General features: G+C 42.0%; 1 protein-coding gene across 1 annotated transcript in view; it reads right to left on the bottom strand.

The window, feature by feature from the left end:
• Positions 1-23,323, bottom strand: part of EPHA4 (EPH receptor A4) — a 107,451-nt gene that overhangs the window by 35,101 nt on the left and 49,027 nt on the right. Inside the window, exon 5 of the mRNA XM_049803648.1 lies at positions 12,814-13,152. Coding sequence (XP_049659605.1) covers positions 12,814-13,152 — 339 coding nt within the window. The remainder of the gene's footprint in view (positions 1-12,813; positions 13,153-23,323) is intronic.

The following is a 23,323-nucleotide window of genomic DNA, read 5'->3' on the forward strand; positions in this document are numbered from 1 at the left end:
AAGGAAATCAAAGCTACCCTCAAAGACACATCAGATGCCCCCAAATGAGAGCCCTGTCCCATTCTCTAAGCCCTTCCTCAAGTCAAGCAACCATCCAGCTACTCCTCCTCCCATTTTCCCATCCTCCTGCCCACAGTCAGAGGAGTTAAGACATGTCTGCATACACTTCATGAGTCAACAGACGAGGGGGGTAGAGCTGTTCTTAAATTGTACAGGACCGGTGAAATAACTTACTGTATCTGTGCCCTGCAAATGACTTCTTGGGTGCAGCTTTTGAACTTACAATAGCATATCAACAATCCATAAAACAATACCAAAAATATTGACCCTGCTCTATTAATATCCCAAAGGGGCAACCCTTTGTTTCACACTGCAAAGGACAGCTCTCACCTAATACTTTGTGTCTACATCTATTAACAGAAAGACTCATTTCTGCTCCTTGGTCCTTTCTTATACTTACCACCAAGGAACATGTGGTTACTTCAACAGTTATGGTGTAAAGCTTAACCCACTATGGGGCAAATGTGTGATTTGGTACCCAAGGCAACACATCTCCTAATTCTGTTCTCCTTGGTTCTCACAGTTACTTTTTATTTACTTGAAACATGGATGTCTAGATGATATATATGTATGTGCTGCATAACTTCCTTTGCCATTTACTTTCAGCATTAAGAATATTAGATTTTGTAAGAAGAGCTGCTTAAAAGCCTTTTTGAAATCCAGACAAAGAAAAGCCTCTGCCCTATATGCCACTTAAATGCTTTGGAAATACTGAAGTATCTTCTAAACAAAATAAATAAATAAATAAATGTTATGACTCATTTTGCTACAGCAGCATTCACTATTTTCATAAATAGTTTTGGCCACATTGTCTCATCCTGGCTTCTGAAGTGCTACGGTAATAGCAGAGAGTTAGACTTTGTCATTTGGGTTTCTCACATCAACCACCCAAAGTCAGAAATGGCAAGAATCTTGGAGGAAGCAAAGATAATAAAATTATAAACATTTTACTTCAACTGTGATACACAGGTCCAACAGCAACTGCAGGCTGGGTTTCAAACATGCCCTCCTGAGCCTGCGGCACCCAAAAGAAGAAAAACCCAGGACTCACCTGACAATAAAAATCACAATTCCCATCTTAACACTTGAAAGTAATAAATTGGTTCAAAGTCACCAAAGTTAAGGAACTTCACCTTTATTTACTTTAAGCTCCATCACACAGAAGAGGCTGGTGCAGAAGGTTTGCATTTACCTATTTACATTTCAGCTGAAGGATCTATAAATTGTAATTATAGTTGATATTCAGAGCATTCAGCTAGAACTCCAGTGAAGTACCTTCTGTACAAAGCTTAGATGGATTTCACATGAGACAATGTCTGCCTCTGGGCTGTTGACAAACTCTTGAGATTGAATCAAGGTTTAGGGTTTCTGGGCTCATGTTAGTAGGACTTTGTGAAGGACACTGGTCTGACAGCATATGGAGATCCTCAGTTCTTCCAGGATACTGCGAGACACCCTACCATACTCCCCATCAAAGTTGCTCTTCTTCAGGGCAAAAAGTTACTCTGTGCTTTTGGAAAAGTATCGTAGAGAATCAGACTGCAGCACACCTAACCCTCACACTCAGAGCTCTTCTACCAGGTCCTCTCGCTGGGACTGAATTAAGCCCCCTTTCCTTCCTCCACAACAGGCAGGGAAATTAAAAATCATTAATAGACCCAATGAGAGAGAAAACTATATTCTGCATGCAGTGTTGCTGCAAAAAGCAGTTACCTGAAGTTTGCTGTTGGGTTTTAAAAAAAAAAAAAAAAAAAAAAAGAAAAAGAAAAAGTGATGAGGGACAAACTGGGGAAGAGTCTTAAGTTTCCTGAAACACATAAACCTTTAAATTAAAATCGTAGTTCATGATGTCAGTAAGCAATTACATCATAGGTGGCACATAATTAAACTTATAAAGGGGTTTCATTATTTTGGTTTTATGCCGGATACTAAAAACTAGTGCATTATTCATTTAAAAATTGTGTCAATTAGAAAAACCCCAAATGGAATAAGCAATTAAATATTAAAGGTGGCTGCTTCAGTGGAAAACAGTCAGAAAGATAATTGGTAAAGTTTCCTGTGCACTGCAAGTGCCATTACAAAGTCTGAACCATTTCAATCGTAAAAAAAAAATAAATTAAAAAAAAAAAATCAACCTCATGAGGTTATGAAGATTTGGGGTTGTACAAAGAAACCAGCCATATTTATTTCCTGGAGGAGTACTGAGCTACAGTCTGGGCAAACAAAAGCCCATGAAAACAATAATCCCAAATTAGCTCAGCAATCGCATAGATGGGTCTGTATTCTGAGTCTGGACCTTCATTTTCAGTCCCAGAGCCGCAGCAGATAGGAGGACACTGAAAGCCCACCCCAATTCCTGATGAGAAGATCTCTGCAGCAGGTCTCTCCACCCCTCCGAGGCCGGGGCCCCAAGGGTACTGGCAGGGTGGAACCTAGAAGCACACAGGATAGGGACTGCAAGGAAAAAGAAAATCTTCATTCAAAACCTCCAATTCAAAAATAATTTCTTCTTCCAACAGCATGGAAAACACTTTCAGTGTTATGTCTCTCTTCCCTGTAAGGTTCATGGGTTTGTTTTTAGTTCACTTTTGTCATCAACAGGTCCAAAAATTTTATTATCTTCTCATTTGGTCCAGATGAAGCTGGTAACTTCCCTTTAAGGATCAATCCGACTGAAAATAAACTAGGCAACTCCGGTGCTACAGAGCCCCTCTAGCCTGTGATGTTCATAGCTTGTCAGCCTAACAAATATAAATAAAAAAATTCTCTAGTTAAAGAAAAATGCCACATCTGCAAGCAGTACTAAAGAAGTCTCCCTTTGAGTCTTGTCCACTCTCTTCAAATCAGTTCTTCCCAGTACTTGTATAATTGCAGTTTTAACCTTCAGCACAGGCAGCAGTGAAAGCAAATGGCTGAAACACTCTTGGAAAGGCACCACTGGGTCTCCACATCGTGTCTGAACTACGGTGGAGAGTTCACAAATCTCTGTAGCTCCTACAAGAGTCCCCTGGGCCACCCTGTCCCAGAGTGCCCGAGGAGCTTGAAAAACATGAGATTTAACACTCAGCCACTTATATATTCCAGTCACTTTCTGTCTTATTTATGTGCACACACAATATCCTGATAAACTAGAAGGAAGGCTACAGCCATTCCATCTGCATTCCCTTTTATGCTAAGAAAGATAAATTGAGGCCGATTCAGAGGACGGATTTAAAGAACGCAGTATGTTATCGAGACAAGCGCAATCTTCCCAGGGAGCTGTTGTAGTGGGTTGTCTTGAGATCATGCCTTTGTTTGTTTGCTAAAATAAATGGACACCACACAAAACTCAATATATGTATGAGACACCTCTTCCAGCCCACTATACCTTGCTTTTTGCTTAGCCCAAACTGTCTTATTCTATTATTTATTGATGGGACCATTTATCGGCACATAGAAAATTAAAAATAATAAAAAGCTAATAAAAACTTCAGTGCTTTCCTTTTAGTCTTCACTAATCTATGGAACTGAAAACATTTATATCCAAAGCACATTACAGTTTAAGGGTTTTTCTGCCTGTAATAATCCATGGATACTTTCAATGGATTTTACTACAGACAAAACCAGAGATTTTATGGAACAGTAGAAGTATTTAATAAAAAATCAGAATCAGTCAATTGTCATTTTAAGACTAGGTGACAGAATTCAATAGCAGGGATAAAAATCCTAATAAATTCTGCAGGAACAGTTCAGAAGGCTGAGACAAAAGTTATCATTTCCTTTTTAATTAACAGTAGGACTTTTCCATAAGGGATGTTTTGAAATACAAATGACTAGAGGAATAAAACACAAATGATTGAACTTCTTACATCTCTCTAGACTGTATTTAAAAAAACAAATCCAAAACCACAGCCAACTTTTGTTATTAACAGTTTACAAATCACAACTTCAGGAGATCCCAGATCCGTTCTTGGAGTGTACTACTAAGAGTTCTGGGACTCTGGTTCTTGAATTTAGTAATGAAGGCAGATTACCTTAATCTAAGGAGACGCCATGAAATCCTTCAAGTAGGTGCAGAGAAAGGCTATGCATTTGCCTGCTTTGTTTGGGAGGGGATGCCCACTGGAGCCCAGCCGTAATAATAAAGAGCTCCCTGCACACCAGTTCACATGTGGGGCTAAATCTGAAGTGACATTTCTCAATGAAAGGAGCAGCATTCATTCGTGTGCTCAGCATTTTGATGTCCACCAAAATCTGGCAAACATGATTACAGAGATCCAGCAAGCATGCCACAGCTCTATTTGGTCCTCATGGCTTAACGCAATGCTATGCAAAAAATAAATAAATAACAGGCTGCCTTGAGATAGCATTCTGGGAGTATGATTTCATGCATATGGGTGGACTCGACACACATTTTGCAACTCCTCATACAAGGACAGAGTATCTGAACCAAAGGGGCTACTTTACCCACCCTTACAAGGTCAGTTCAGCACCCTGCCCTCCAAACTATGAGCCAGTGCAGAAACTTTGGGCTTCAGGGACTAGCGATGTTTATTTGTGCTACTCTGCATGGCATTTTAATTAGTAACTGTGCAGATTTAAAACCTTTGAATGGACACACAGGGGCAGTTGTGCAGCCCAGCTTTTGTGTTTCCACTCTCTCAAAAAAAATCCTGTTTGAGGGCATCAGCAGGGGGTTAATGGAAGCTTTGATAAAGTTCTCCAAAGCCTTTTATTGTTGCTCAACTACAGACTGGACTCCGCTGTCTCTCTGGCTGCTTTCCAATTAATTTAGTCAGCTGCAAAAACAACTAGAAAATTTAGAAGCCCATCTAAACATTTGGTAGCCACAAACATTCTTGGGCAAATTCTCCTTCCACATAAAAAATATTTCCTTGCCAACTGTTTAAGGGAAGCGCTCAGGCTGGGCGGTAAGCTTCACGGACGTGAAATGTCAGCACACTGCCAGCAAAAGGAAACGTGCAGTTAAATAGTTCAGAGCAAATAAAAGCTGCAGGACCGTATCTTCATCTCTGTCAGTTTGGTAACTATTCATCTGTACCAACAGCACTGCCACCAGAATGTGATGCGATTTGATGCCTCCTAAAAGTAAATTTATATAATTTAAATATGGGCAATGCTACCCAGTCCTGAAATTAAATGTCTTTTTCCCCAGAAGGATATGTAACTAACCTCCATTTTCCATAGGAAACCATGAGATCTTTTTAAAAATGCTGCAATTACTTCTTGGCTCTATCTGACATGCAACTTGTCTAAGCTGTTCGCTGAACCCTGAAGCTGGTTATTTACTAAGGATCTTTAGCAAGCACTTTTTTTTTTCTTCCTCCCAACCAGGACTTGCCATCCCCCACCTTGAATACAAATTCATGGAAATGGGTGGTGCAGATGGCTTTGCCAGCAAGCGGTCAGTTGTTATTTTAATTATTCTTTGTGGAAAGCTGTAGTTACCTTAAAATAATTTAATCCCTCCCAACAATAGTTTTCCCGGTTTTGTTTTTGAGACAGGAGCACGTATACTTATAACTACGCATTTATTACAGACCATCAGTTAAAGCCTGTGCAAGAACACATAATTGTTAGTAAGAAGCTCCCACTTGCATCTGCCAGCTTGGAGAAGCTCTTTACTCAGACACATTATCTTACACACGTAACTAAACGCGCAGTAGAAGAAATATGAAGTGGTCAATACACAACATCTCTGAGGCTCTGAGAAGGCTCATGCTCAACACTGAAATTTGCCCATTCAAAAGTATTCCTAACTGTTTGCTTCCATGCGATGCCCAAATTTCTTGCACTGGGATCACTTATCTTCTTTCTGGATATCCCACCACATTTATATTTGAAAGGTCTGTGGTTTCCCAAAATACATAATTTGGTTTGCTTCAGAAATCCTCACAGTAACTCCCTTCGATGTAAATCTGCAGACAGCAAAAGCCAAAACACAATTCCCTCAGAGAAATAAAGCCAGGGAAGAACAAGGCAGGTCATTGTCCTGCACAACCTGGCAGGTCACCTCACTGATTATGGCAGGTGAAACCCTACAACAGCTGACAACTCCCAACCCTTCTGCTTGAAAATATGTGTACGGTGGGGGATTGCTGCTTCTGTCTAGCAGGTAAATGTGAAGCCTTAAAAACCACGCTGGTTTAGATTCAAAATGAGGAAGTTGCATACAATTAGCCTGGAATTCTGCAAGATGCTGCAACAAATCACTCAGAGTGTCACGCTCACGGATCACCCCTTTTTCAAGTCCCTGCTTACTAGTTTTGAATCTCTTTCCCTATTGAATTCATGCTTGACACAGCTCCATTTGAGGAACAAGGAGACTGCTGATCCATCATCCTTAGTACAAACACCTTTAAGGCAAAATAAAACCACCCCTTTGCAATTCCCCTTTACCATTACCCTGACATTTTGCAGAAAAAAGAATGCAGCAGCTATAAGTATCACACACACATCCCATGCTCTGGACATCTGGCATGTATCCAGATGTTTGCCAAGAGATTATTTTAAATCAGGCCTGTGGGGAACTGGGTGTCCAGGGTGCTGTGACTGCTTATACACACCCAGCTACATGCAGAAGTTTCCTCCTGGGTTTGTGTGCCTGTAAAAGGGCTCCTGGAACAGGCTATTTGTATCCTTTGGCTGCAGGGAACAAGTAACTGGAAAGGGTGGGACCATGCTGGTAGCAAGTACTTTGAAAAAAATAAAAATAAAAAATTGAATTGACTCCTGGATGTCTGGGAAGGCTACAGCCAGATACCACTGTGCCCAGCACCTGGAGTGTCACTTGGTCCTCTGCTTGGGCAGAGACACGAACTCACCCACCTTCACAGCTTCCACACTGGGCCATCCAGCTTGCTGCAAACCTCAACGCTTTCCAACTGGTCCAAAACACTTACCCAGTAACAGCCTCTCCCAGCACCTTAATCCTGCCCTCCACAATGCCCTAAACCTCACCAGCACTATCCCATTCTCACACCACCCAAGGGAGCCAGATGGGGAGCTGGACTGGAAAACCCACCAGCCATGAAAGGGGAGCTGACCTACATGAACTTGCCGATATCCTCAGCAGGCCCTAGGGAAGGGTGACATCAGAACAGAAAATGACTTATTTTGCCAGCTTACACTATTTTAGAAGGTCTGTGAATCTGTGACACAACCATATGATGAATCCTGTCTTCAAGTTCACAGAGCTCCTTCCCGGCTATTTAGAGATGATGTCTTCCTTGGGGTTATACAGCCCTTCAAAATCACATTTCAACACAATAATATACAGCTCATCACCAGGATTGCATTAAAAAAAAGGAAAATTTTTGCAAGAACTGAGCATAAAACTATAGCAATCTGAACAACTACAGACCTTGCTATTCTTGAAAGCAAAATTAACTTCTTTTACCACCTTCCCCATCGATAAGATTCTCAATATGCACAAAAATATCACCACATACAAAATCAAAAAATGTTATGTTCACTCTCAGCAAACAGAAATGATTTACTGTTATTAATACTGAAACCAGGACTATACTCAAAGAACATGGAGTTTAGTGAATCAGATAGATCAATCGATCTTCAGAGTATCTGTTAATTTTATTTTCCAGTAGTAGTTTAAGGGTATTCATGCAGTCACCTAAAGAAAGCTCTGCAACTGAAATCTACTTAACAATGTCTTTTGATGTTTCACTACAGAGCAATTCTTTACAGATAAGCTATAAATATCCAGGAAAGCAGCACATTAAAAAGAAAATACTGAAAACCTTAGGTTTCCTGGCCTTGGCATGTGTTGCTTTTGATCTGCCTGAGCAACTATTACTTTGTCGATATGAGAAGTACACACTGACCAAGGGCAGTGTATGTCCATGAATTTTTACTGACTGCAAATTTAGCTCTGCGCAGGCTAAACCACACTGGCAGAATGTAAGACCTTTTATGCATTTTCTGTGCTGTTCTGTACAACATGTGAGGAATGCTAATCAGCATTTGAAAGGAAACGTGGGCTTTCACTGAAGACCCACCGAAATGCAAAATGGAAATATATATTCCCTACCAAAAAGTCCAGTAGAACTTGTGAGTCATCTGGAAGCAAATAACTCCCACTTCTTCCCCCCCTGCCATTTCTAACTTAAAAGACAATCATCCTCAAAGGATCAGGATCTTTCAGATATTTTTTTTGCTTTTAGTAATGGAATTAAGAACATAAACAACAAAGAAACCCAAAGGCTAAATAAAACTGAGTAACAGTTGACATTTTCCTTCCTTGCACTGAATGTCAACATTTGGGGTTCATCACAACTGCAGCCTGTCCCAGAAGAATACTCAATTCACGTGGGTGTTCTCAGCGCTGCTCAAGTCCTGGTGGCACCATAACCTATTTTAGTTCCTGCCTGGGAGTGGATACTGAACAACCACAGGGTTCTGAGTGACGGTGAGGGACCGGGGAGCATACAAAAGAGGGGGGGAAGCACTGCAGCACAGCCAGCCACACGGCTCTGCCTCTGAGATGAAGCAGCTTTGAGACAGGCAAACAGACAGCTAGACAGGCAAGGTGTGGGGGATTGCAGAGACAAAGGAGCCGGGGAGAGGAGCAAGAGCAGAAAGAGGAAAAAACGGGACAGAGAGCCTGACACATTCAGAAGAAAGATCAGTTCTTGATCCTGCGCTGAGCACAGGCAGCTTGAAAACATCCAGTCTGATGCAATGGGAGAAAGAGTAAGTTTATTTATTTATACTGTATTTTCATCCTAATTGGCACATTCTGCCTCCATCTAGCTGCGCTGGTCCACTTAAGGAAACACTGAGCCCAAGGTAACCTAACAAGGTAACAAATCACCAGGCAGTCTGTTTATTCAGAAATATCACCATTTGAACTCCAACAAGCAAAGGAGCAAGAAGGACACCCATCCCTCATAAAATGCAAACAAAAAGAAGGGAGCAAAGCAAGCAGTAGAATGAGTTTGAAATTTAAATCTCATTTAGAGTTTGCATAGGCTCTCCCCCCTCACTGCCTTATGAACGCCTTCAGCATCTGTGCAAAACCTTGTCCTTGCAGTGCTGCCCCCTCGGACGTGCACACAGACAAACTTAGCGGTGAACCTGGCTGTCAGGTTGGAGACCTAAACAGCTCGGCTGTAATCTTTAATAAAAATATAAACTGTTCAGCACCTCTTCAAAAAAACCAAAAGCTTCCTGCTTGCTGGGAACAAGGTCTCTTTATTGAGAGATTTACTTTTAATTTTGAACAGATTCACAGCATTATCCTTAGCAGAAAAAAAAAAAAAAAAAAGAGCCCGGAGATTTTTGAGCTATTCAGTCAACTGCCTGGTAGACTTTCTCACTGAAATTAGCTTCTCCTAGCAGCATCGCATGGGAATCGCTGGTTTGCATCTCATGCACAAGTCATTTCACATTTTTAGAGGATGGACAAAGCCACAAAAGTCACCACTCCTAGTGGAGACCCTTAATACCAGCATTTCCCAGTACTAATTGTGCTAAGGGCGCTGGCTCTGGGTTTCAACAGCTCAGTGTTCCACCCTTTGCTTTTTTAATTTCTTTTTAATCTTTTGTGGGAAAAGAGTGGCAGTTCCCATCTCAAAAAACTCAAAAAAATTATTACACTAAACATGTAGAACAGCAGGCTGAATTCACCATTCAAAATTCTTAAAACATCACAACATTGAAGTATTTTGCTAGGAGACAGAAATTTTTACTTTGGTTCAAAGCCTGAAATTTAGCTTCTCTTTTTGAAAAAACAAAAGCAAGCTATAAAAATCAGGACCTTTTCAAAGGAAGCAAGAAAAATACTTTTTCAAATGCTTTTTGATCCTACTTTGAATGGCAAAAGCTTATTTTCATTTAAACATTTTTCTACAGTATTGGAAACTGAAGAGTTTCTAAACAAAGGGGGGAAGTAAACTGCCTCATTTCATTATCTTCAGGAGTAAAATGGCAAAAGCAAACAAAAAAACACCTGTGCCTTTCAACTGCACCTTTTATGTCACTGCAACACATTTCTTCAATTTTGTGCTGAATATACCAGTAACTGATTTCTCATTGCTTTCTGTCCGTCTCCAAATGCATACCTTCTATAGGGGCTGGCACCAATGCAAACAAACATACAAATATTCAGATTTCTAGTTCTAACATCAAAAACTGCATTCTAAAATTTCTGTATATTTTCTTCAGATTATATGGTTACATATTTGGAAGGTCAATTTGAGGCTGCTGTTAAGAGGAATGATTTCCTGGTCCCTTACATACTTATCATCCCTATTGAATTACCTAAAAGATGCACCTCTTACAAACAATTCAAGCAAATTCCCCAGAATACAACCCAAAAGTTCTGCTCATATCTAAAGCACTAAAGAACCACATTAACAACATTTTTTTTTTTCTATCAAATGTTAGAAAGCACCATCATAGATAGCAAAAACAGTAAAGTCGTTTACAGATTTTCAGTGTTGGTAGTTTCATTTTTATTAGCAAAACAGGGAAAGAGTGTTATTAAAGGAGGAGCTTGGCTCTAATCTGAATTTAGGAATTGCTGCAAAGAAACCAAGGTAGCTTTACGTTGGTGTAAGAAAGATGCAAGGTCAAAACCAAGTCTGTGGCAGTGCTCTATCATGACATGATTTCTTTATTATGAAATATAGTGAAAGAAAATGAGTGGCACAAGAATTTTAATGCACCCCAGACACACATTTATAATGATTAAACAGATCAGTACTTGTAAAACCCAAGGGTCCAACTTTATAAACCTTTACTCAAGCAAGCAGTTTCACTGAAATCAATGGCATTATTTGCATATGTAAGGACTATTTATCTCAGCTGAGATCTGTAGGTTTAGGCCACACATTTCTGTTTAGATCTTCTATGCAGCAGAATACACAAAGTCGTATGAAGAACAGAAGAACGCCAGCACCTTGGAGTTAATTTTCATTTGCACCAGTATAGTTTTCTCCAGCCCCCTGAAGCATTTGATAGACTGGGCATGTTTCAAAATTGGAAATGTTGGCACAAATACAAATTTCCTGATGTGAAGAACTGCTACTCATGGATAATAAACAAAATCAATTTTTATTTGCATATTCAATCAGATTTTGGTTTGCATATTAAAGCATAAGATGGTAGAATTTTCACACGGTAGATGGATCCCACTCACTTGTTCATGCATATATGCATCCACTAATCCTTACACATGCCAAAATAAGTCAGAAATACTCTCTTTGCTAGGCATTCATAGCACAAAAACACTGTCCCTGCTGCTGTTCTCAATCTTCTCTTTTCGTATAGCGTATGACAGCATTCTCCCGCGATTCTGTAATAGCCCCTGTTCTCTATTAGTCGTCTTTTCACTAGGCAAAGCAATAGTTTGAATTTTTTAATCATAATTTACAAGGGATGCTGTCAACTGTATGTGTAAAGAACAAAAAACACTGGCCAGGTTTTCAAAGAAGCTTCAGTGTGGACCTGACAATTTTGCTTGTAACTGTCACTGCAAAATTGAACATATCTCTCACTGGTAATATTGAAGTGTTCTGGACTACTGCTAAAATTTGTAGATTTAGACTATGTGTACCTGTTTTTCATTCGCATCCACTAGGAAATAGAACTATATATATATAGTCCAGTACTATCAAAATACACAATATTAACATTGTCACATATACCACAAATCTAACAATAAATGATAAACCTGTAAGCTACACTCTAAGGTGCTGAATGCCTGCAGCGTCTGTGGGACTTGAAGGCAATCAGCGCTGTGTGCAATTAGGTAACAGGTTTGACGGTCCTATAGCCAGTCTGACAGTCTGGATATCTAATTTGCATATAGAAGAGTATCATATTCAAATGTATATAATTTTGTGCATTAAATTAAAAATTCAACTGCAACCATGTGCTTGCAACCCTAGCTAGCTGCAAACAAGAAATGTTTTCGTGTAAGTAAAGAATAAAATCACACATATGATCATCAAAACTAAACTTCAATCTGCAGCAGCAGCCTTTACTAGGTCGAGCACAGAGGACTAAAAAAAAGTAGAACTGCCTGGAGTATCTGAAATAATCAGGTATAAACAGAAATAGCATTTCGCTCTCCTAGATGAGTGAAAAGCAAAAAATCAGCCCGCATGAAGATGAAAGCTCATATAGGATTTCTAAAGTAATGTCAGCTCTGATCAATTGAAACATTGTTAGCAGCAGGTTAAGGAGGTATTTATTTAACAATGGGACAGAATCTAATTAACTTTGCAGGAGAGGAGAAGCAGCAGGCAGGCAAGTGAGCACCAACTCATTCCTCATTTTGAATCTTACGCAGCCCGTTTTGGAAGGGGGCAGAAGCACAATCCCGTGCTCTCCGAGTGCATATTTTGCCCTCGGTGAACACCAAGGGCATATTCGTGTCCATGGGCAGGGTCTCCCCCACGGAGGGCCGAGGCCCTGGTGGTCCTGGCTCCTTCCCCTCGCATCGCCCAGGGCAGCTGTGCTGTTCTGCTTCTGCAGAATGCCTCCCAGCGTCCCCGCAGCATGCAGCAGCAGAGCTCTGCTCCTGGCTGCAGGAGTCAAACCCTCCTCTGTTTTTCTAGCTCTAAAGAATTTAAGCTATCCGTATAAATAACCAGAAAATAAGGGTTTGACCCAGTTCCACATCTTAGGGCTCCTTGAATTCATTTGCTAATGCTAAATGTAACGGAAATCACAGCTTTCCTAAAAAACAGACAGAAGAGAGAGGAAGAGAATTTGTGTTTAGGTTCCTACCTGCTTGGTTAGTTGTCACAGTGACTGACACTGCTTGGTCCTGGCTAGGATTTTGCTTGGACACTCCATTCACTGCCCAGACTTCAAAGGTGTAGTTAGTGTGTGCCAGGAGGTCAGTAATGGAGACTTTGGTGGTTTTCAAGCCATTCTGCTGGGGGCTGAAGTGCACACCGCTGCCGCAGGACCGGCAGCGGCTGAGGTCGCTGGCACCGCACCTCTTGCACACCACACTGTAGGAGACGTCTTCCCGACCACCTTTGTTCTGCGGGGGGCTCCACTCCAAGTTCACCGATGTCTCATTGACATTGGAAATCAGGTTCTGGGGAGCAGATGGAGGTCCTAGAAAGAGAAAGTCCACATGCTTTTAGTAACTGGGAAAACCTTACACAGTATCTTCAGACTTAGGATCCTGGGTGATACAGAGCATGTGCAACCATCAGTTAAGTCAAGGACAACAGAGACCACACAGAATTTTACTTCTCTGTGTTCTTAATGAAGGTGAAAAATTGACTGGCGAGTCAAACTCTGATCTCTTTATTTGATGAATTAACAGTATTTTCCAGCTTTAAATAAGCCTGAAAGCCCAGCATTGCAATTAAATGAGTGGGGGTTTTTTACTTTCACTATTTATACTTGTTATGAAAAACTTAAAATTTATATATTTTACATTCATTTTTTCCATGATCTCCCGAGCAAAGCATCAAATGCACAAAATCCTGATTCACTTGAGACTTTTAAGGTCCCCTCGTTACCTACAGGCAGATTCTCATTGAAATTGTTGATCTCCCGATATTTTTTTCTTAAGAATGGAAGTGCAATATTTACCAGACAAGTTTATGTCAGATCGCATTCAGTGAACACTGAAGCCCATCAAGCAGGGAGCTAGACATGACACTTTGGGATGCAGGAAGGAGATTAGAGTAGAAAGCTGGGCACAGAACTAAGGCTTTGAAGGTGGGAGAGTAAAGGTTACAATAGAGAAGTGCTGGAGAATGTGAAAGAATTGGGGAGGAAAATATGTGGAGCAGCCGAAAGATGAGCCAAAACAAGAAAACTGGTCAGGAACAAGAGACCATACAAAAAGCTTGGAAATAAGACTGAATCAGAGACGCAAGGTCAGCTCTGCACCACAGGGACAGGAGACTTTAAGATTCGTAAATACGCTGCCAAACAGCTCCCAGCTAGTTCCAGCACAGAGACTATGGGATTTGGGGACAGAGCTGAAAGCAGGCGGGGGAGGACCTCCCTGGGCAGGAGAGGGGTGGCAGGAGCAGAGTAGAGCCCACAGGAGGCAGCTCCTCCCCGCACCTCCAGCAACCCACTGGGACTGTAATGGTCAGTTCTGCCCGACTGGGCAAACTGCCTCCAGCAGTGCCCTACCTCGTTCTGTAAACAACACACAGGCAGAAATCTTATTTATATGCTTAAATCCCCACAGGCCCAAAACCAACAAACACACTGAAAATGCAGAAGAGCTAAATCCTGTGACTCTTAATCTAATTTCAATGCAGTTGAGGTAAGACACGCTTTTTGTATCCTTAAATTTCACAAGAATGATTTGGAGCAACCCCATGAAACAGATGGGTATTTTATACATCACAGAAAGCTTCCTTGATCATCAAAAGACACTCTATTCTGGGGTAGAGCATGAGGGCACTCTGACTACTCATGCAGTACTTTGGTACAGGACATAAGGTATATATGCATATGTATCGAATAGAAATGAAACAGAGTGAGAACAAAGCTTGCAAAATGTAATGATCCAAACAGGAATACAGTAAAAATAGCAGCTCTTCATAATTACTCATAGTTAGAGCTTTAAATACAAATATTATTACCAGAAAAATACTGGAAATAATTTTGTAGAAAATCACAAATTCAATTTTTATTCAAGACACAGGAAAGCTTGTGAAAGCTGCTTAAATTTTATCAAAATACATTTGATGGTTGGAATTGAAAAAAAGTTCAGCCAGATCTCCTGGCAGAAAAGGAAGGGAAAGTGAAAGTCCTGGCAAGCTTCATTCCAGGTTTTCCATTCCTGTAACTTGTCAAGTGTTATGAAACTGGAAAAAAATTCAGCCAGTACCAATAGTTGCATTAAGTGTATAAACAAATCAATCATAATCTCTAATATGTCAAAGGCTAAAATGGGAACCAAATACATTATGGTGAAATTATGCTGAAATTACAAAGTGACTCAAGTGTAGCAGCGAAGAGGTTAAGCCATTGAGAGATGACTATGGTGAAGATTAATTCTGGCTGCCTTGATTCATCAGGTGCATCTAGAAGGGAGCTTGAGACCTGAGCACACCATGGAAGACAAGGTTTTGAGGGCTGCATCACATCCTTGGGTCTGTGCCTGAAGCCGCCAGGGTGTAACGTGTTTAACAGGACACAGGACTTTTATTTTAGGAGATGCAGGTAGGTTAAGAAAAGAGTCTTAAATTACATAGAGGTCAAATGTATCTACTTTTCTGTAGTACCTAAATGAAAGGCCTCTGCTGCAAGAGTAGCTGAGCAAGGACTGTTTCTCTGTGCTCACTTGAGAAACACGAAATTAATATATTCATTTTGAAAAGAGGGAAATCCTCCCTTCCTGCCAAACCTTTGAAACAGTCTCTGAGTTAAATGGGGACTGACAGGTAGAATTACTGTGAGGAGAAGAGAGAGCCCAGGCCAGCCCCTGTGACGAGGAGCCCTCCTGCCTGCTGCACCACTGGGCTGCCCCTCATGACTTTTATTTATACACTAGCAACGTTTAGGACTCCTAAGGACAGAACCCTTTTACTCAAAGATCAGTCACCAAACACAGTAAGATATTTCCTGCTCAAAAAATGCTTAGAAACTGGGTTTAGTCTCTGTTCATCACATGGAAACTTAGGTAGAGAGGATGTGGTGAGGCAAGGGCACACAAGACATGCCTTGCATATCTGGGCATCGGTCACAAGGCTCCCAAGTCTCAGCCCAGTGCCTCTGCCCCATAAGCAGCTCTCCTTCCCCCAAAAGCTGGGTTTGCCAGCTCCCCTGGGCAGGAGAAAGCAGTCTCTGCTTAGCCTGCAAATACAAGAGTGCGATGAGGTGGAAGACACTCCTGAAATCATGAACTCAAGCAGCAGCACAGGAACTGCTGAGCCGGAACTGATCTAAACCCCATCTACCCCAAAATTCCCCAAACTGCCTCACACTGGGGCTCTCCAGGGCAGGCAGGTTCACAAGGTGACAACATTTGTCCCTCCACGCTGTCAAGGAGGGAGGAGAACAAATAAAAACCTCTGGAGGAAACCAGCAGCCTCAATAGACTGCAAGTCTAAGCCCACGCTGTGCAGCAAAAGTCTGACCTCGCCAGAGCAGCTGCCAGAGCCGACGGGAGCTGAGGATGTCAGTCCTCCCAGAGGCCATTCAGTACCTGGCAGCAGCAAGCACTGTACGGAAACTGCTCCTGTGGGAGGCGGCAAGAGCTTTACAGCAAGAAAAAGAAAAAGGCATTTTCTTACAGAGCGTTCACTTGCTGCAATCACACGAGCAAGAGCATCGACTCGGAGCACGGCCAGGAGAGCTGAGATAAGGTGGTGCCAGTGCAAACACCTCCCCTCCCTGAGCAACGCCCAGCTCTGCCAGGGCTGCCCTCATTTCAGGGGGATATTTGTGAGGCAAAGTACTCCACATGAGGAAGGTCCATACTGCCACAGTTACGGTCTGAAAGAGGTGCCTTTTAGCTCAGATACAGCAGCCAGTTTGGGGTTAAACTCAGACTTACTCTGATGTCCATTAAGATATTTTCCAAGGCTCTAGGTCCAGTTTCACATGGGAAAATGTGCCAGAATGAATCAAGCTCCTCAGAAGCAAAAAGTCAGTAATTAGTATGTGGGACAGGGCATTGCAGTGTCTAAACAGAGATGCAATGAAGCGGAAAACCAGGGAAGCAGATGCTTGCAGGTCACAGAGATGAGTGCACCACCTCCAGCATGAAAAGGAAGATGCGGGGGAGTCTCCAAATGGTGGGCTGACATTACAGTGAGGGAAAAGCAATTTCTTTTCTTTCTGGAGCATAGTCATCAACGGAGCAGTTGGCACGGGGAGTGGGGAATAGTTTCAGATTGATGGGCCTGGTTTCAGATGTTGAAACACAGGGCGTATCTGTTCCTTCAATAGCGATCAGGATTTGCTTTGTTTCTGACAGCAAGGCCGCTGCCGATAGATGAGATGAAAACCCTTTCAGGGCCGTGGCAGGCTAGAAACGTCAGCACTGTTTCAAGATGAACCCCAGCCAGCAGAATCCCGCAGGGACAGTGGCCTGTTGGCCCGACCACCACCCTCACACAAACCCTCGGTCCTCCAGCAGAAAATCTAGCTACGGGGCAGATGAGAGGGGAAACAAGGAGCTGTGCCACTGAAACTGCTGCCAATGTCTGTGATTTTGCCCTGAACCCCAGAATTTACAGCATTTTTCTTATAACTCCTACTGATGAAAGCATACTATTGCACAAGCCATTCAGCACTCTGGAAGCATAGAGCTAATACTGCCACACAGCCCAGAAGAGCTTAGAAATGTCACAGTCCCTACAGAAGAAGAAAAAAATCTATACATTTTTATTTTGTAAAACAGTTTTAAAGTTCATTTCATGATGTTAGGAAGTCAAGTGCTCTCACTTTCCTTGCCCAAAACAACAGAACTTGAGAGATGGATCTTGCAGAGCCGCTCCCATGTCTCCCATTGGGGGACTGCAAAGAGGACATGGTTTGATCTTGGGGCCTGAAAGTTGGATCCCTCACCCAGCCCATTTACCAGCACCATGAGGGGACACAGGGGACTCCTCTGTGGGAACATAGGGAACGGAAGTTTTTAATTTTATTCCTTCCTGGGGCTCCATAAATCTTGCTTCACAATAAACCCATCAAAATCAACTGAGCCGTGAAGCAAATGGAAAGGCCCTGGGTGGAGCAGTTCATTGTGTGTGTCAGGGCTGAGGGAAACACTGAAGAGTCTGTTTAGCAATAAATAATCTTTGTCAAGCTAATCTTGCTATCTTCCTCAACCCTCCTGTTAGATTTACTTAAATGTGTTGGGCAATGCAGATTGTTTGGCTTTCTCTTGCTGCAATAAGCTATAGCCATTATATATCTCTGTCTCTTTCACCCACAGATAGACAGATCTGTCTGTCTTAAGGACAATGTTGCAGCCTATGCCAAATGAATATTCAGGAAAACTAGAGCTTTTAAGGGGTTAATAGCATGAGCATTACTTATACTAAAAGGACTGATGTATTTTAGCACTCTTACCACAATCTCAGGCTGCATTTTAACTTTTCATCCATCAGTATTTCTCTCCTTCCCTTCCTACAAAATACTCAAGTTTCTCTCCACTCAGAAGCCTCCAGAACGCCACCGCAAGACCAGTAAGAGGCTTGATGAAAACCATGACAAGGGCACATATCAACACCTGACAGGCTCCCTCCTGTCTTCCAGACCACAGGACATCTCTGTGTGCCAGCTCTCTGTGGATTATAGGTCTCTGTAGGCATAGTTAAGGAGCCTCTGTGATTCACACCAGGGATCCAGTCTGGTCCGAGGACTGAAATGACTCACATACAGCTTCTGCAATGAAGACCCTGTAATGAACTCACTATCCAGGACTGAACTAGCACCTGTGGGGTGCAGATGGCAAGGGGCCATGGCTGTGAAGTGAAGGCTGCAGACTAACACAGTGCATAAAGACATTTCATCAGTAAACTGTTTATTTGCAAGGAAAATAATATTTTGCATTTAAATCAGCTGCCCTACACACTGAGGGACCATCAGAGGTTGTTGGCTTAAAGTTTGCCTGTTGTTCGGATGCAATCCTGCTGAGGAAGTTATCCCAAAGCCCCTTTCTTCCCACCACCACCGGATAATAGTACAACTGTAGGAGGTTAAAACTAGCAGAAGTGGCAAAATTGTTCTGCCAAGAAAAAAGAAAATCTATCCTGAATGCAATGAACAATTTCAAAGGCAAATAGCACAAAGATGATTAGCTGCAACTGAGTGAATATTCCTGCTGCCCTCAGGGATCGGTCACGCCCAGCCCTTCATGCATGCCAAAGGGAAAGGACAGACACCAGGACCCTTGGCATGCCCAAGGACAGGGTCTAACCAGGCTGCACCAGGACTGCAAGTTCAGCACTGCCGCCAAGCCACAAGCCCAAAGGAGAGCATCTCTCCCTTGACCAACTCCATATACCACAAACTCATGTCAAAGGGCATGCTGCAGTGGGCTCCCAGACATGGAGGGACTCCAGAGAGACAGGCAGACAGGCACAATTTGTCGGGCGTGCAGATAGATTCCAACCAAGTCAGCCCACCCTTTCTCCCTACAGCTGTAAACCCAACCAATCTACACAACTGAAAAATACCTCTGGAAACTAACCCTGGGATCCAAGGACAGAACTGTAAGTGCACTGTGCTGGGGAACTGTATTTAATGGTTATGACAAGTGTTTTAATATCCTTGGTTTTACATCTTCCTTTTTTGTTACTGATCTGTCCAGCAAGGTGCTTCTCTAAAAGTCTCTGTGGGTGTATATGCAGTAAATTCAATTACAGTTTTCTACAACTGGACCAGACAGACTTGTTTGACATAAAGAATACTGTCTTCACCAAACCAGTTAATTTAGTTCAGCAACAGTGTATGGTTAGGAGGCGTGGATTAAAGGACAATGAAAGGAGAAGAGAAAGAAATGATTCCTAGCAAAACAGCTCCTGAGTAACTTTGTTGTCCCATAAAATGACAAGAAATAGAGGACCTTGCAGCTTGGTTCTCTGCTGCCCCAGGTTGACAGGATGCCAGAATCCCACTTTTAGACAACTAGCAGCTCCAAATTTTGGGCAAACACCTTTTGTTCACCAAAGCTATAGGCAAGTAAAAAAAAAAAATAAAAAAATTCTTTTTCCCTTTCTCAGCGGTCCTGTGGACAAAGCACTGAAGATAAAGTTCTAGACTTTGGTTTGGCCAATTTTATCAGACCTGAGTAGCAATTATACATTATTTTCTTAGGTTGAAAAACAAAAACATCACAAAACAAACCAGAAAGCACCTCAGCACAGGGTTCTGACAATTAATGCCTTTAAAGTGAATTTAACACGTAGGAGAAACCCACTCTGATGGCACCCAAAATAAAGCTCTCTCTAGCCACACAGAGCCACCTGCCTGCACTCCCCTGTCTTAGCGTGTCCCCTGGCAGTGGGCTCTTTACCAGGAGCTTCTTTTTTTGTGCCATCTTAGTCCTCAGCCATTAACAGTGGTAGTGAATTATTTTGGCAGCAACATTACCCATTAAAGACTAAACTGATAGTATCAGTATTTGGACTTTAACCACACCTGTTTACTACTAACCTATGGTATGGTTAATACTTATTACTTTGAAAGATGTATCTGTGGGACAACATCTATTAAAAACGCAAGCTGAAACCCACACTATCCCTGGAAGTGCTAATGGAGATATTTCAAATATATACCCTCCAGAAGGCAAGCCTTCATTATGAGCATCCTGTCAGTCACCAGACCAGTGCATTTAAAATGTACCCTCCTTTAAAAAGAAAGATGCTTTCAAAAGATATGTATGTGACTAAGTAACAAGCAGGATGAAGCTTTTGAGCCCTGGAAGGAGAGAATGATTAAAAAAATAATTTACTCAGTCTGTGTGTGCACGTGTGTAAAACCACATTTCTCTATCAGATAACGGATGTCTCTGCAGCCAGGGCAATGGATAATTATTTTCAAGTGGGCTGTCACCCTGCATTTGGTCTGCCTTCGCCTGACAGTATGAAATCAGAAGGAAGCTTCATTGGCAATTCCCACCAGACATCAGAAAACCTCAAGCATGTAGAAAAGACTTTTATCTTCTTTAACCATTCCCACACTCTCCTTGAGGAAAATATCACCTCCTTTTTGAGGCAGAAAAAGTAGACCTTAGCTTGATAAGGATTAAAAATTATTCTAACAAACAGTAAAAATAATACAATAACCTGCTGCTGTTCAAACCTTTCTAACTTCACCCTCAAACTGAGAAAACCCTATAAACACACTGTTAAATGCAGCAGACTGCCAACTATGGGTGTTTGTTAAACAAAGTCAATCAGGCAGACCAGCAGGCTTCAATGGGCTTTGGCCTGGGACTGACAAAAGGATCCTCTTCATGAGCCTGCTCCAGAGATGCTGACCCTCTTCATCTCTGGTGATTTCAAAAGGAACTCAGGGTATTCAGAAATCTTGAGCTAATTTGCTACATAATAAACAAGATTCATACAACAGGGAAGGTTGCTATGACTCACTGTCATTTAAAAGGAGCCTAGTATGAACTGGCCTGTTTTGAATCAGCAACTTGGCCTTGGCTATACTACAGAGGAGCAGTTAAGTCTTTGATAAGTTGCAGGAGCAGCAGGCACCTGGGAGTAAGCATCCAACTGTCTAATAGCAAGAAAACCTAACTAGAAATGCATTATCAGAAGCGGTGAAAAGTTTAGCACATCTTCTGCTATACAAGTGCTGAAAGCCAGCTTTTGTATACGACACAGCAAGAATAAAGAGAACAAATAAAAAGGTGTAAAATAGAAAAGATCCATACAATGAAAAACTCCAAAGATCTTTGGAGCATATCTACAGAGAGCAATGAAATGTCACTGGAAGTACATCAAGTACCTTTGAAGGGGCTAGCTCAGGCCCTAAGAGGCAGTACGACTCTGCTAAGGCTTTTAGTTGTGTTGCCAGCCTCACCAATGTGACCATACTGCTACTCTCTCAACAAGGCCTCACGATGCCGTCACCGTACGGACAGCCTTTAACAGTTCTAATCAATACTCTTTAACTTGATCATGATCCTAAAATTCATCTCCCTGGAGGCAGAGCTGAGTGTGAAACCACAGAGTTTACTATTTCCAGACTGGATGCAAAGAAAGTAATTATTAAATAATCAATGTCTTTAAACTCTTTAAATTCCCTCACTAAAAGCGGTGCCAGGCACAGCCTTCAAGAAAAAGCACTTTGGCCTCCTCTTTCTGTCTCATAAAGCTTCATTAAACCTGTACAACTGTGGAGCTGTCAATAATGTTTCAGCATGTGAGCCGTGAAGCCCTTCAGATAAGCCTTTGTTGTTGATCTTTAACCATCTGAAAGACAAGTTATAACAGAGTAAACACCTGGGCTGTGTAAGTTTAGGCTTAGAAATAAAGCCCACACTTTCCTGTGACAGTTGTGTATGTTGCTGCCACTAATTGCTTCTTTCGGCAGTTGTGGACAGGTCTCCTGCTGTTGTGCACTAATTTACACAAGCACTTAGTTCGGACAACCCTCACTTCTTGTCTGCCTGGCTATTCCTGACCATTTATCATTATAGATTATGTGTTTCTACAGCTGGTGAGACCAAAGTCAACAGTCTGTAGGATGGAGCAGCCACTTGAAATATCAGTCATCTGCTCTATTTCCACCTTCCTTGTCCTTTCTGTGCACAGTTAGCATTACAAGTGGGTTTTAATAAGGCAACTGATTTGGTAAACAATTCTTAATTTATTTACTCGGGCAAGACTCCTTTGACTTTAGCGGGAGTTCTGCCAAGCTGGGGATCTTGGACCAGCGCCAATGATAAAAATGCTCATTTTACTGGCACGTACGATTTCCTATTTACTTGCCAAAAGAACCCTGGTTACCAGCTTCACAAAAGGCTTTGTTCCTTTCACCTGGAGAACAACCCAATCAATATTTCCTCTTCTCTCCAGGCTAAGGCAGTGAAGAGAAGAGGTCCAGTTACCACTGGCAGAGGTGTGGGAAAACTGATGCTTGAAGGTGCCACACCTGTGGGCTCTGGGTTTCTCTTCCAAAAACCACCATATAAGAACATTTCGCATTGCCATGTATGCTGAGACATGTTACTGCAGCTACTCTAATACGCTGTGCTGCAGACAATATCACCTGTGTTCACTCACTCTTTCGAGATAAAAAGAATTATTCCACTGTGGATACCAGAAAGTTATCTGACAGTCTGACAGGGAAGAAATCCAACCAGAAAAATAAGTTGTTCTGTCATTGGCCCAACTGCTGAATTTCTTATTCTGTCAGCCCTCTAATTTACTTCAACAACTCTACAGAACTGGGTCCTGACTAACCAAATCAAAGCCCCCACTTAATTGAGTAAATGTCTCTGTTAATTTAAGGCTCTGGCCAGAAAATCAGAAGACAGCTAATAAACAGTTGCTGTATTTAAAGGAGCCGTGTTTTTAAGTCTACTGATTATGAACACACATTGTCAAATTACTCCCGTCTCTTCTCTTCAAGCCATAACCACTCCCCTTCTTATTCAACATTTTCTCAATTCCTTCAGCCTGTCACCATAGACGAGGGGAGACAGCCTTCTCCTTTGAGATTCTCATCACTCACAATCCCTTTCTCTCAGTCTGGCAGCGATGGATGGTCTATTTTCCCAGCCTATGAGAAGAAAAATCATTCTCTCCATACTGCCTACCCACTGTTCCCTCTGCTCTTG

The sequence above is a fragment of the Accipiter gentilis genome, chromosome 6 (assembly GCF_929443795.1).
Source record: "Accipiter gentilis chromosome 6, bAccGen1.1, whole genome shotgun sequence".
NCBI lineage: Eukaryota > Metazoa > Chordata > Aves > Accipitriformes > Accipitridae > Astur > Astur gentilis.